Raw genomic sequence first — 15,582 nt, 5'->3', positions numbered from 1 at the left:
GGCCCATCGACGAGTGCTTGCTCGTTGTTGAGCGGTGCTCCGATGACTGCTTTTCCGTCACCGAGCTAGTCAACAGGACAAACCTCTTCGCCGCTGAGTCCGTCGTTTCTCTGTCGACGAAAGTCAAAGATGGTATAATGCCCATTTTAAAAAGTGGGGCAAGATCCTGCACCAATAGGGAGGGATTTAGCAATGTAAACAAAAAAACTCAGCGATTAACTAAAATACAAACTAGTACCTTTTCCTTCCTAAGTTTCTTTCCTCCAAACTCATGGGATGTCCTTTGGCCACAGTACATTAAAATCCTTTATCTAGCAAGAATTATTGAGAAGCGTTAGGATCAGATTGCACATTGGCAATAGGCGGCACCCACTCAACCACTGCAGGCTCTGTGTATTTCAACCCTTTTGCTCCGCTACTCACGAGGCTGGTTCCAGTCCAGCAAGCTAGCTGGGCTCTTTGCGATCAGAGTCTTAAGACAATTGAAAAAATGATTTGTTTTTATTTAACAGAAACAAAACATTTTTTCTGGGACTCAAGCACCCTAGAGTCTCTGGCAAATCAAAGCTGCATCAAGAGTGTGAATTAACTTGAAAGATGTGGAACTGCATGCCAAATGTTTAGAAAAAAAACAGAAATGTTAATGTTTTCCAACAGAGGGGGAGTTGGCTTTGTGGCGGGTTGAGGGGGTGGGGAGTGGCTTCATAGTGCCCTGAAAGTACTGCTCACTTTTTTATAACATGTACACAGTACTTTAAAAGTAAGTAAAAATATAACAGTTATCACGTACAATTTGCATAAGGTCAATCGCACTACCATGTCCAAAAGGTGCAATGAGATTTTGGAATTTTTATTTCTTGCCACAGTTGTGATGGATACATGTATAGGTCTCATTGGTATGAATGAGCAAGTTCTGTGAAAGGTGAACCCTTCTAGATTGCACATAGATAAAGAGGAGCAAAGGAAAGAAACCAAAATCTTGCCTCTTCTCACTGCTATTTAAGTGTTAATAGTTGGGCTTGCAAGGAGATAAGAACAGGTCATAACTTTAACAGACTAGCACAAAGCCACATGGCTAGCAGCTTGCAAGGATGAAGCACAAAAAGAGCAGTTTAGCTGAATAGGATTGTATGTAGTTTATGAAGTGAAAGGCGATGGCACCATGATTCTAAAAGCAAACAAATCCTTCTTAAACATTTATTGGGGAGAGCTGTGGGGAGATACTGGGCACTTCACTTCACTTCCAGTGCAAAGGCAGATAAACCCTTTGTTCCTGAAGCTCATTTACAGGTTATTAGGGCAACTATAGCCAGGAAAGGTTATGCGAGAATGAAAGTAAACATGCTTCCACTGTGTGTAAAACCTAATCGACTGACTAAAAAGCCTAACAGACCTTTGAAAAGTATGTTTTTTTTCTCCAGTTATTTAGCTGATATGCAACATTTACATTAGACAGTGGCTTTTAAAATTAGAATGCATTAAGAGGAACAAGTTACTTTCCATATCTGGTAACGTTCTTTCGATGGGATGTTCCTCTGACGTATTCCACATCTATGACAAATAATGTCCACAGCTGTGCTCCTTGGGAACATTTTCGGCATAAGGCGTCCTGCGTCGATCCGTTGTCCCTCGAGGGCCTCCATCGAGGGTCGACGTCACCGGATGTTATGTTATGTTATATATAGGACGCACGTTGCCCGTAGCCTCAGTTATAGTTTGTTCCCAGAACGTGTGGCACCAATCTCCTGCCAGTATAACTGCAGAAAGACGTGCGGAAACATAAGCTGCAATCGCATAGTAAATTCAGTAGAGGGGTTGACTGGGAGGGTGATGTGGAATACGTCAGAGGAACATCTCATCGAAAGAACGTTAACAGATATGTTAAGTAACTTGTTCTTCGAGGGGAATTGTGTCCTCTGACGTATTCCACATCTATGACAGACTCCCAAAGCAGTACCAACTTATGGAGGTGGGAAAAAGAATTTACAATTTTAGAATGCCTAATCAAATGGCTGAATAGAGGACTGCCTTACCAAAGGCCAAATCCTGCCCATGGACGGAGTCCAAGGAATAGTGTCTCACAAAAGTATGCACAGCGGCCCATGGGGCTGCTTCGCAAATATTGCGAATAGGAACACCCCTCTGTAGAGCAGTGGAAGCAGCCACACCCCTAGTAGAGTGAGCCCGTAAGCCTACTGGAGGGTCCTTTCCCGTCAAACAGTAACACTCAGAGATCGTCAAAGTGATCCATCAGGGCAAGGTCTGTTTGGAAACAGCCTGACCCAAGCGCCTTCCAGCATAACCAACAAAGAGCTCATCGTCCACTCTGACCCGGGACATCCGTGAGAGAAGAGTCACCTTCCGGCTCAAATGGAATTCCGACACAACCTTTGGAAGAAAAGGAGGCTGCACCCGCAGGACAACCCTGTCCTTCTGGAAAACAGTAAAGGGTGGCTTGGCGGAAAGTGCCTGCAATTCACTCACTTTGCGTGCGGAAGTAACCGCAACTAAAAACACAGTTTTAAAGGACAACAGTCTGAACGGACAAGAATCTAAGGGCTCTAACAGAGCTTCCATTAGGAACTTTAAAACCAAATTCAAATCCCATCCCGGCACCTGGAAAGGCGACAGTGGAAACACATTAGTTAGCCCTTTTAGAAACTCAGACGAGCGATTAAATATGGACAGCGGCGCCAGCTAACCCTTAATGGTACCCACTTGCAGACCCTTGTTGGCTTAAGAAAGCAAAAAAGAAAACAAAAAGGAATGAAACATTGGAAAGGATCCACATTCTGTACCCTGCACTAGTCACAGAACTTTCTCCAAAGGCAACAGTACAGGGATTTCGTTGCAGGCCTTCCGGCAGAAAGCAACACTACCATCACGTCTTCGGGGAGGTCCCAATCCTTATATCTCAACCTTTCAGATACCAAGCATGAAGGCTGAGAGACTTCACCTATGGATGGAGAACCCGACCCCCTCCCGTGAGAGCAGATCGTCTCGGCAGGGAAGACAGCGTGGTGGGCAGATGGACATGTCTAGAAGGTCCTGGCCCATGCCGTAGCAATGGGGATCATTCGGGAACCGAACCTCCGTAACCTCTGCAACACTTGCGGAATGACGGGGACTGGAGGAAACACGTACAGCAGTGGGAAGGACCACTCCACTACGAACGCGTCCCCCAAGGCTCCTCTTGGGGGAAATTCCTGCAAGCAGAATCTCTCTCACTTCTGGTCGACACTGGTGGCGAAGAGATCCACTTGTGGGGTTCCCCAAAGGGCTAAGATCTCCAAAAAAACTTGCTGAGCCAGCTCCCACTCGTGAGAGACCGTGATCTGCCTGTTCAGAGCGTCTGCGGCTGCCTTTTCCTCTCCGGCCAGAAGAATTGGCAAGATCGAAATTTCCTGCTGGATAGCCCAGAACCAGAGCTGCACCGCCTCCCTGCACAACGGGAGTGACCCTGCCCCCCCTTTTTTGTTGAGGTAGTGCAAGGCCACTATTGTCCGTCATAATCAGGACATTCTTCCCCTGCACAGACGGCAGAAAAGCCTTCAGGGCTAACCTGACGGTCTAACAGATTGATGTGGAGTCTGGACTCTGACGGAGACCAACGTCTGCTGGCTGTCAACTCTTTGGCATGAGCGCCCCAACTTGTGAGGGATGCATCACGATCGTCACCTCCGGCCATGGTGGCCAAAATGGTGCTCCCTTCATCAGATTGCTTTCGTCGGCCCACCATAGAAGATCCTGGGCGACTGAGGTCGGCATCTGAACAGGAGAACTGCGACCACTGCATCTTTTTTTAAAACTTTTATTTTTTTTTGACAGAGGCAAAAGGCATACACACATCCGAGCAATTACCACAAATACGTTGCATATACAGGTGAATACAGAGCATATAGGCAAAATCATGGTAACAGCGGTTGAGTAATGACATATCACAGAGCACCAAGATGCCGAACAGCAATAGGGGCGTTAGGGGGATTCATCCACAGAGGAAGTGTCATTTAAGCTAATCAAGTAACTGTTGAATGCAGTCCATATGTTTCGAGGACGGGAACGTACTGGAAGCATACCCAGAAACTCCTCCTCACAGTTTTGGGACCAGGTGAGTAAATTTAACCATTTCTGGAATGCAGGGGGGCGGGGGGGCTGGGGCTCTTCCAGCTTAGTATGACACACTTTTTGGCTATGATACAGCTTACATAATGTCTCTCGCTCCCCCAGCCTGCCACACTCCGAACAGAACCCCCAATGGATCAGGGTCTACCTCAGTGTCAGTGATCTCAGACAGTGTCTCTAAGACTTTACTCCAGAATGTGGCCAGTTCCGGGCAGCTCCAAAACATGTGCAAGTGGTCAGCGCCCTCAGTGCCGCAGCGAGGGCACAGCCGGGGATCGGAGCAAGCAAACCTAGACACTCTGCCTGGAGTGTAATACAGGAATCCAATATTTGTGTTGCCTAGCGCACACCTAGGTTTAAGGTTTTTTTACAGGATTTGTTGAAAATTTACGGGGTGCCGGGGAGAATAACAACCTTGACACTGGGTTGTTTTAACCTATGTAAATCCAACAGATTGTCCACAAGATTGTGGAACTCTCCCGTCCCCTGCACACCCTTTATACTGTAGAAACAGTCAATATTTCTATACAATGGTAATATTCAGTTTCTTTCAGAAAAAAGAAGAAATTAATGAGAGAAGCTAATTCATGACACTATTATAATAAAACAGAATGATGGGGACCATCGGTTTTAATTGAATTTTAAATTAATTGTTATAGATATGAATTTCAATTCATTCATCATCCAGTCTTTGTAAACATAATAACATAAATGTGTTCATTTTGAGGTTACATTCAATATTATAATACAAGGGCATACAAGGTACTCATCACACTTTCTATACAATAGGCTTTTCACATGGTATATCCACAGAAAGTAATGATGAATATTTTCTCGACGCGTTTCGGGGTGTCCCCTTCTTCAGGAATTGATAGCCCTCTTCATTGCCGTTAATCTTTGTTTCGTCTATAATGTATGATACAATGATCAAATTTTAGATTCTCACTGATAACTGTCATTTAACTCTTGGGAGAAATTTTTAATAATAATCACCTGGATGTTCAATGTGGAATATCCTAACTGGATTTATTATCAATAGCAATATCAGCCCAATAATGGTTATTCAACCTGTAGATGTGATAAAAAGACAATAGGGAAAGCTCAATTAAAAACGGGATCTTAATTCATGAAGGAAAATCTAGTCATGTAATATCTAAGAAAAAATATTACCTTTCGGTATTTCTGTAAAAAGCTACTACATCCATGGAATGGGTCGCTGTGGTATGTAGAGAGTCCTCAGGTACGGAGGTAGTGCAGTAATGGGCGATTCCTCCACTCGTGTCTGTAAAAACACGTATATATACTATATTAGATACACGAAAACAATGGGGTGGGATCATTCTGTGGAGAGTATTCTGTGAAGGCCTCTAGGCTCATGATATGCAATTGGGGAGCTGTTTACAAAGGATTCTCTTACCTCCTTCCTGAGAAGATGGCCGGTGCTGTAGCTCGAACCGTTCTACACGGTTTTCGCTAAAGATGGCCACTATTTACATTATGACGTCATCACGTCGAAGCGTGACGACGTCACTATGTTTAGAACGTCAGCGTGTGACGGGAAAACAGACGTCATGCGGACATATTTTAGAAAACAATGTGTAATTAACCAATAGTATATAGGTGTATATCTTTACTGGTGCAGGGAGTTTGAGTCAAATGAAATAAAGGTGAAAAGAGTCGAAAGATAAATGTGAGGAGTGTCTCATGTAACTTCTGGGAAATCTATTGTTTACCACGGACAAAAGTTAATCGAATATTGGACATCCGTGTGTTTACTATTTCAAGAGAAGCATGCTCACATTCTATGGTCTGTAACTTAATACATCCTATGTCAGTAAAAAATCATCCTAAGTGAACTGAACAAATTCAAAAATGTATTTAACAGCAATTGATATTGTATCCACACTGGGTTTCTGATTGGGTCAGGGGAAACAGTATTTAGTTACAAAAATGAGGCTAAACTGTAATCTTCGTTCATCCCATTGGGAGCTAGACTGTTTAGTCTCTCTATCCAGAAGATTTCCCTCTGGTTCATACGTCTGGCATGATTGCCACCTCTTGGGGCTCTGTTCACAATTTCCAAAATCACAACCTTTAGTTGAGAAATATTATGTTTCTTTATGGAAAAATGTCTTGCTACAGGTGAGTTAACACTGTTGGTACGTATGTTACTTTTGTGTTCATTCCAGCGCTCCTTGGCTTTCCTTTGTGTCTGTCCAACATAGTAAATGCCGCATGGGCAGCTTAAAACATAAATGATTGATTTCGTGTCACAAGTGGCAAAATCCTTTAGTGGGATTTTTTGGCCATTTGATGGGTGTCTTACATAGCTTCCCTTCATTATGTTGTTACAATTGGGTCAGGGGAAACAGAATGGGATCCCATTTCTCTACGCTTTAAGATATTCAGCACAGAGTCATCACATAACAAGGATGATCAAGAAGAACTGGGGTATAATCAAATTGGATCCACAACTAAAGAGACTATTTCCTGAACCACCCATAATCGCCTACAAGAGGGGTCGGAACTTCAGGGATAGCCTAGTTAAAGCAGAAAGACCGAGAGTGGACAATCAAAGAACCCTCACCAAGAGGAAAATAGGTACGTTTGCCTGTCTCAGTTGTGGCAATTGTAACAACATAATGAAGGGAAGCTATGTAAGACACCCATCAAATGGCCAAAAAATCCCACTAAAGGATTTTGCCACTTGTGACACGAAATCAATCATTTATGGTTTAAGCTGCCCATGCGGCATTTACTATGTTGGACAGACACAAAGGAAAGCCAAGGAGCGCTGGAATGAACACAAAAGTAACATACGTACCAACAGTGTTAACTCACCTGTAGCAAGACATTTTTCCATAAAGAAACATAATATTTCTCAACTAAAGGTTGTGATTTTGGAAATTGTGAACAGAGCCCCAAGAGGTGGCAATCATGCCAGACGTATGAACCAGAGGGAAATCTTCTGGATAGAGAGACTAAACAGTCTAGCTCCCAATGGGATGAACGAAGATTACAGTTTAGCCTCATTTTTGTAACTAAATACTGTTTCCCCTGACCCAATCAGAAACCCAGTGTGGATACAATATCAATTGCTGTTAAATACATTTTTGAATTTGTTCAGTTCACTTAGGATGATTTTTTACTGACATAGGATGTATTAAGTTACAGACCATAGAATGTGAGCATGCTTCTCTTGAAATAGTAAACACACGGATGTCCAATATTCGATTAACTTTTGTCCGTGGTAAACAATAGATTTCCCAGAAGTTACATGAGACACTCCTCACATTTATCTTTCGACTCTTTTCACCTTTATTTCATTTGACTCAAACTCCCTGCACCAGTATAGATATACACCTATATACTATTGGTTAATTACACATTGTTTTCTAAAATATGTCCGTATGACGTCTGTTTTCCCGTCACACGCTGACGTTCTAAACATAGTGACGTCGTCACGCTTCGACGTGATGACGTCATAATGTAAATAGTGGCCATCTTTAGCGAAAACCGTGTAGAACGGTTCGAGCTACAGCACCGGCCATCTTCTCAGGAAGGAGGTAAGAGAATCCTTTGTAAACAGCTCCCCAATTGCATATCATGAGCCTAGAGGCCTTCACAGAATACTCTCCACAGAATGATCCCACCCCATTGTTTTCGTGTATCTAATATAGTATATATACGTGTTTTTACAGACACGAGTGGAGGAATCGCCCATTACTGCACTACCTCCGTACCTGAGGACTCTCTACATACCACAGCGACCCATTCCATGGATGTAGTAGCTTTTTACAGAAATACCGAAAGGTAATATTTTTTCTTAGATATTACATGACTAGATTTTCCTTCATGAATTAAGATCCCGTTTTTAATTGAGCTTTCCCTATTGTCTTTTTATCACATCTACAGGTTGAATAACCATTATTGGGCTGATATTGCTATTGATAATAAATCCAGTTAGGATATTCCACATTGAACATCCAGGTGATTATTATTAAAAATTTCTCCCAAGAGTTAAATGACAGTTATCAGTGAGAATCTAAAATTTGATCATTGTATCATACATTATAGACGAAACAAAGATTAACGGCAATGAAGAGGGCTATCAATTCCTGAAGAAGGGGACACCCCGAAACGCGTCGAGAAAATATTCATCATTACTTTCTGTGGATATACCATGTGAAAAGCCTATTGTATAGAAAGTGTGATGAGTACCTTGTATGCCCTTGTATTATAATATTGAATGTAACCTCAAAATGAACACATTTATGTTATTATGTTTACAAAGACTGGATGATGAATGAATTGAAATTCATATCTATAACAATTAATTTAAAATTCAATTAAAACCGATGGTCCCCATCATTCTGTTTTATTATAATAGTGTCATGAATTAGCTTCTCTCATTAATTTCTTCTTTTTTCTGAAAGAAACTGAATATTACCATTGTATAGAAATATTGACTGTTTCTACAGTATAAAGGGTGTGCAGGGGACGGGAGAGTTCCACAATCTTGTGGACAATCTGTTGGATTTACATGGAGTGTAATACAGCCCATTAAGGAGTTTATATTGTATGGTGCGGTAGCAGAAGTTTAGAGACACTTTGCTAGTATGGGAACACATCTTCTCCCACTGTTGGTCAGTAAGTACCAGTTCCAGCTCGGAGGCCCAGTCATCACGGGCCCTGGACGGAAGTGGAGAGGGCGAGATCAAGAGGAGCTTATATAATGAGGAAACCACCCCGCGGGCGCCACCCGAGTTGGCAATGTAAGCAATCGCATGAGAGTCCAGGGGTTCGATGGGGAAGACAGGCCATAGATTTCGGAAGGCAGCGCGGAGTCTGTAGAACTGCAGGAGCTCCAGAACAGAGCCGGAGTGCCCCGGCCTCCACGTCTGCGGTGTTATAAACTGTCCCTCTGGATAGAAATCGGTGAGGGCGCGGTATCCCAGGGCCTCCCAATGGCGCGCCAGGGCGGTGTCATGCGTGGGCTCCAGCCCGGGAAACCTCCAGGCGGGGAGCCATTTGTAGTACGGGCATTGCTCGTCGCAAATTGTGAATATCTGGCCCCAAGCATGTACCGTGGTCCGGACCGGATCAATGGGAGAGTCCGGGACATACTCACTGCATCTTGAGAGCCCACTGCAGGGATCTGATCCGCAGCCTGGCCTCTGGCACCAGGAAAATGCAGGATGCCATGAGGCCAATCAACCTCAAGAATTCGAACGCCGGGAGACTCTGGGCATGTTGAAACTTGCTCACCATCCTCACCTGGGGAGGCGAAAACTGCCCCAGGGATGCGTCTAGCACTGCTCCGATGTATTGGAGCCGCTCGGTAGGTGTCAAATGGGACTTCTTTAAATTGAGGGAGAAGCCCAGCTTGTGAAGGGAGTTTTTTTTTTAATTAAAATTGTATTTGATGCAAGCATCTTTACAATTTGTAAAACTCATACATTGATACATCATAACAACTACAGTAATACAAACTCATAACACAATATACATTTTCAAAACCATCAATATAAAATAAATCATAAAAGATCAAAACAAACTTGTAGGCATAAAACAATGACACTTTGAGAAGACGACTTAAACATATTTTCAAATTTCAAATCATCAGCGAAAACAAAATGAACAAATATAAGATGATATCCAATATCTAATATTAATATCCATCATTAGGAATCCAGCCAAGTTGCAGTCAACCATACAAATTAAATAAGAGCAGACAAAAAACACCATAAATCCGCTATCAAGCTACAATTATTAGACTACGTTATTCCCCCTCTTAGACAAAACAGAATACAAGTAATACAATATCATAAGAATATAAAGAATATACCCTGTACACAAAGCAAGTAAGAACCTTCTATTGTTTTATGAGCCTCATAGTCACATTAAGAGTCAAATTCATCTAATTTTGTTTGAATACAGAATAAGTAACGTGTTAATGCTAAATGTAGGGTATTACTGTCCCCCCAAATGCAAAAGCACCATAATAGTTCCAATGAGAAGGATGAATCGGTTAAAAAATATGTGCTCAGTATAGAAGAGCGTAGAGATTCAAGGCCATCACAATAGAGGATCAGGTGTTTCAGTGTTTCAATCTGAGTGGGAATTAGACAGAAACGACATCCTAAATCTGAGAGGTAAATTTTGCTATTGTGCCAGTACTTGGTTCATTCCTTGGTGTTAAAAAGATTAAATCTAACTCTCATGAACATTTGTCTGGTTCGTTCAGAGGGGCAGATACAGGCATTAGGGAGACTTTTGGGTAATGCAAGGACCTTTTTCCAAATAAGCCCCTGTATCCTATTAAGCTGCATGTCCAGATTTAATAAACACGTGTCAAGACCATATAACAGAATTGATTCCATCAATTAATGGTAATAATGAAAATGTACACAGTTTATTGAGAATAATTCTCATTTGCGCAATCAGCGGAGCTGCTTTGAGGTTGAGAGCGGTGGTCAGTCAAAAGGCCGAAAAAAAATATTGAATGACAAAAATCTCCCAAAAAAATAAAAAAAAAAATTAAAAAAAAATCGCATTTTTTAATTTATTTATATGTATTTTTGGGGTCAGGTAAGTAAAAAAAAAAAGGGGGTAAAATAAAAAAAATGAAAAAAGGGGGGTTGGGGGGAACCCCCCATTTCGAAAGAACATTGAAAAAAAATGTGGGTTTTTTTCCGAGATTTTTTGGTTCAACCTTTTTTTTTAATATTTTTTTTTTCCAGTCTTTTCACTATAAACCGTTGAGAGCATTATACCACGCGATAAGCGAATTGGAATTAGTTATGTTATATCCCAAATATATGAGACTAGATTTCGTTTGAATAGGAATACCTCTTAGAAGCCACTTAAATGAACAACCTTTACCTTGTTTTTTGTTGGCAAATTATGAGAATATTAGATTTCGATGCATTGATAGACAAATTATGTTGACTACAGAATTCAGCAAAGATGTCGATTTTTGTCTGGAGGCCATGAGGCGTTCTATCAAATAAAATCACGCCCAGCTTTTGAAGGGAATGGTAGGTGACGGACAGATGATCCAGGGCTTGCTCGGGAGAGAATGCCCTGATTAACCAATCGTCCAGGTAGGGGTAGACGTGAATCTTCCCCCCCCCCCCCATTTTCCTGAGATACGCTGCCACCATCAGCTTGGTGAAGACCCTCGGGCGGAGGTCAATCCGAACGGCAGGACCCGAAAATGAAAATGCAAGTCGCCAACTGCGAATCTCGGGTACTTCCTGTGCTTGGGATGAATCGGCACATGAAAGTAAGCATCCTTGAGGTCTGGAGACACCAACCAATCCCGAAGTTGAAGGGCCTGGAGGACTTGAGAAAGAGTTACCATCTTGAACTTGTCCAACCAACGCAAGTCCATGATGTGTCTCAATCCCTAGTCTTTTTTCGGGATCAAAAAATAAGGGGAATACCATCCCTTGTTCCTCTCTGCTACAGGAACCAGTTCTATGGCGCCTTTCTCCAGCAGGGATAGGATTTCCTGCGCAAGGAGCTGATCCGGACACTTCAAAGAGAGCTTCCCCAGTGGATTGTCGTGAGGCCTCTGCCGGAAGGGAAGACAGTAGACGTGGGCTATGATCTCCAGAACCCACACATCTGAAGTAATGGCATGCCATTCTCCAAGATGCTGTGCAAGTCTGCCCCCAACCGGCGAACCATGACTGAGTGGACGTGGCTGTGGCAGTGCCTGTGAGCAAAGAGGAAACTGCCCGAGCAGCTTTGGCACCCCAAGTACCTTGCTTTCCACCCTGGCTACTCCTACGGTGGCCCCTTTGACTGGCAGCTCCTCTCCATCTACCAAATGGAAGAGTAGTACCGAAAGAAACCTCCCCTCCATTGCTTTCCCCTACGACGAAAAGGCGGAGGGTGACGTACTGCAGCGCTCAAAGACACTGCTGCACCTTTGGAGGTCTGCAACCCCTCAAGGCTCTCGTCAGCCTTGCTGCCAAACAGATGGACTCCATTAAAGGGCATGTTCAGAAGACGGGATTGCACACCCCCGACTTCCGCAATCACGCAAACCTGCGTATCACGGTGCTCGCAGCCATGGACCGGCTGACACAGTCAGTCGTGTCCAACCCCGACTGAACAGATCCACCCATGGCATCCTTGCCGTCTTGCATGAGGGCTAGAAAACCATCCTGTTCCTCCCCTTCGGGAATATGCTCAGCTGCCAAAGACGCACAGTTCCACAGAGTGTGTGTGTGTGTGTGTGTGTGTGTGTGTGTGTGTGTGTGTGTGTGTGTGAATCCTGCTAAGGCACAAGAGGAGTTGGCCATCTTCAATGCCATACCCCCAGCCAAAAATACCTTCTTCGCCCAACTATCAAAGCGATTATCGTCCCTATTGGGAGGGTAGGGTACGCAGCCTGCTTTGAGGAGGCCGTACCCGCCTGCACCACCAAACTCTACAGAGTAGGGAGAGTCGATAAGTAGCAGGGGTCACCACTGGATGGGCGGTATTTCTTCAGAAGAGAAATATAAACTGCCGGTAGACTCTCCAGAGCAGTCCAAGCCGCAGCCACCCTTCTTTGCAAAGCCATGTGAAACGGCAACACCGGGTGAACTTTGATCCAGCATGTCCATCAAATCATCCTGAGCAAAATGAACAGGTGGAGCCGACCACCTCAAGTATTCTGTCACTCTTGACATGAGACACCGATAGGAGGAACCTGCATGCGCCCCAGGTTCAAGTCGGCCAAACTCCACCTCCGGAGAGGTGTCAAGGCCACTGGTGTCATGCAATGACTGACAGAGTTCCTCCATCTGACTATGCCCAAACAAAAGGTCATCAGGGACATCAGGAGGCACTGCCATCTCCTCATCAGACAGTTCCTCAACCTTTGAAATATCCTGAAAAGGATGGAAACACTCCAATCTAGGAGGAGGAACAGAATAAGGCTCAAACACATGCCTCAAAGACTTACCGAGAGCCTTCCTCTGAGGTTCCACACCCTGCAGGGACACCTCCGTGAAATCCTCCACAAACGGCGTCGAGGGCATCGGCGTCACCCAGGCCACCAACGACTTCGACAATTTCTTCGAGGGCGGAGCCCAGAGTGTCCTTTGACGACTTTTTCGAAGGCTTCACAGGTTCCGACAGTCTTGATGGCGTCAAGGACCGGGACCTGGATCTGGCACGGCTATGGCGATCTCCCTTCCCCGAGCGGGACCTCGGCAGCTCCCAATGATCGTGCCGACCGCCCAAGCCCGAAGGCGTGCGAGTGGTGGACTGAGAAGGCACGGATGGAATTGTGCCTTGCGACTCGAAAATCGCCAACATCTGCTGGCGGAATGAATCCCATTCGGCCGGCGACGAAGACTTGGTGGGACAAGTCAACAGTCTGACGGGGAAGGCGTCCGGTGACAGCGCTTCCTAGAATGCCTCGACGAGGCAGACGAATGGCAGGAACCACTCCTAGACCGAGACCACCCTGGATTTTCGCTGACGCGAAGAGTCGCCCCTCGAGTAATCGGTCGAAAGCCTAGCGCACTTCGATTTACGGGGCTTAGACACCCTACCTACCTTCAATTTCCCCTTCCGTTCCCACAAGGCCTTAGACGTCAGGGACTGGCAGTCATCAGAAGCGTGGCTTTCGCAGAGGCACCAGAGGCAGATGTCGTGTGGGTACGTGATGGACATCTTTGAACCGCAGCCCCGACATTTTTTAAAACCCGACTTTGGGTTAGTAGAAGAGGATGAAGACATCGTACACAAAGAAAGAGTCAAGCGTGCCGAGATTCCGAAGCAAACACGTTTGCGGAAAAAACGGAACTGAGGCTATGGGCGCTGTGCGCCCTATATATAACATCCGGTGACGTCGACCCGCGACGGAGGCCATCGAGGGACAACGGATCGACGCAGGACGCCCTCTGCCGAAAATTTTCTGAAGCAGCACAGCTCTGGACATTACCTGTCATAGATGTGGAATACTTCGAGGACACAATCCCCTAAATATGCTATATACACTTCATTGAAACACTTGTGTATAGGTGCATTATAAATACCCAATAAATACAAATTTAAATTCCCTACTAAATTTGCATACAAGGAGATCTTGAATCGATAACGGAATTAAGGCAGCCTTACACAGTGATCTATTTTTAGGAAATTTTGTCATTGCAGTTTTTACTCATATGAAACTGTTTTAGAATGGTGCAATACATTGTGTGTACATGTGTGCAAGTGAAATTTTGTATTATGTGAAAAATAAATAAGTCTTGCTTTTTTTTTACTTGGTTGTTCCTTCTGGCCCTTTGCTCATCTTCTTTGCCACGCTCCACTTGCCTAGTGGATGTTTAATCTTTGCTTGGGTTTTAAAACATGCATCACCTATGCTGTGAACATTGCGCATGTCATTTTATGCATTGCCAATAAAAAAATTATTTTTGATTGATAATCTTACCTGGCTCTCGGTGAAAGGAAACTTTGGTTCGATGGAACACAGCTGATCATAATACCTAAAAATTAGAACAGTCTGATGAAATATGACAGATATACACAAACTGAACATATCCTCTTTCATATCAATATTATGGGTCATGTTTTTGTATACAACTTGCATTTAAAATGTATAAAATTGTGATTGAATTTCTATCTTTGAATTATATTGCCTTATATTAAAATCCAGACAAAAGAAATCAGACTTTAAATCTCCGAATGTGTAATGGCGTTTCAGTTTAATCCCAAGGAATACACAGATCTTCAAATACCTACACAAGAGTAAAATCCTAAAAAGATTCTGAACTTATTGCAGAAATCCCAGAGCAACCTGACACAAAGGAACAGCATGACTGGAGAAAGTGCAATTTCACACCTTCATTCCTAGCAGTGCCAGATGAGCTGGCCACAGTACTACTGAAAACTATTAAATCCACATCGGCAAGCTGTATGCTTCAGTCTCAGAAACAACCAGCCATAGTCTTAATTGTCTCTTTTGCAACACTTTTCAACTTGTTTTAATTTGATAAATGCTTTGAAACAAAATATTTAGACACACAGTACACATATGGTATGGGAAACTTTGAACCCTCCACTTCCACCTTATAAAATACAACAGATGCAGGAGCATTTTCTCTGTACTCTACAAACTAGCCTGAAAATCTTTTCAGGATCCTTGTTGGGCATGAGCCCCGTCCAAACTCTGGATACTTGCTTCAAGAAGGGTGCCCAAGTTGCGTAATAGTGCAATTCAGTATTGCGTACATAACCTGTGACCTTTCCCAGCATAAGAAAAACACTGTTAAACTACATTACTTTCAATCGAGGTTCCTGCTTTGCCCATATTTGGGACATACACTGCTGTGCTGTTATCAGCAATCTAGAAACTAATTGAGAGTCAGAGATAAACATCTGTATCCTCCAGTGTACCCTAAAAGAAAAGAGGCCGGACCTTTAAGGATACAGTTACCCAGGATTTCTACA

The 15,582-nt window shown here is 43.6% G+C and overlaps 1 protein-coding gene and 2 long non-coding RNA genes across 4 annotated transcripts in view; 1 reads left to right on the top strand and 2 right to left on the bottom strand.

Moving 5' to 3' along the window:
• The window catches only part of PDCD6IP (programmed cell death 6 interacting protein), a 1,152,781-nt gene that overhangs the window by 1,090,260 nt on the left and 46,939 nt on the right, over positions 1-15,582 (bottom strand). For both annotated transcript variants that reach the window (XM_069613187.1, XM_069613188.1), the window contains exon 2: positions 14,564-14,618. In XM_069613187.1, the coding sequence (XP_069469288.1) occupies positions 14,564-14,618 (55 nt within the window). The remainder of the gene's footprint in view (positions 1-14,563; positions 14,619-15,582) is intronic.
• LOC138481708 (uncharacterized) lies at positions 4,719-5,689 on the bottom strand. The gene is made up of 2 exons (XR_011274345.1): positions 5,293-5,689; positions 4,719-5,190 (listed from the first exon to the last, which is right to left on the bottom strand). It is a non-coding gene; the product is annotated as an uncharacterized lncRNA (long non-coding RNA).
• Positions 6,509-8,509, top strand: LOC138481190 (uncharacterized). The gene is made up of 2 exons (XR_011274205.1): positions 6,509-7,935; positions 8,038-8,509. It is a non-coding gene; the product is annotated as an uncharacterized lncRNA (long non-coding RNA).

The sequence above is a fragment of the Ambystoma mexicanum genome, chromosome 5p (assembly GCF_040938575.1).
Source record: "Ambystoma mexicanum isolate Mex_15411 chromosome 5p, UKY_AmexF1_1, whole genome shotgun sequence".
Classification (NCBI taxonomy): domain Eukaryota; kingdom Metazoa; phylum Chordata; class Amphibia; order Caudata; family Ambystomatidae; genus Ambystoma; species Ambystoma mexicanum.
This window is presented reverse-complemented; position numbering and strand designations above follow the sequence as displayed.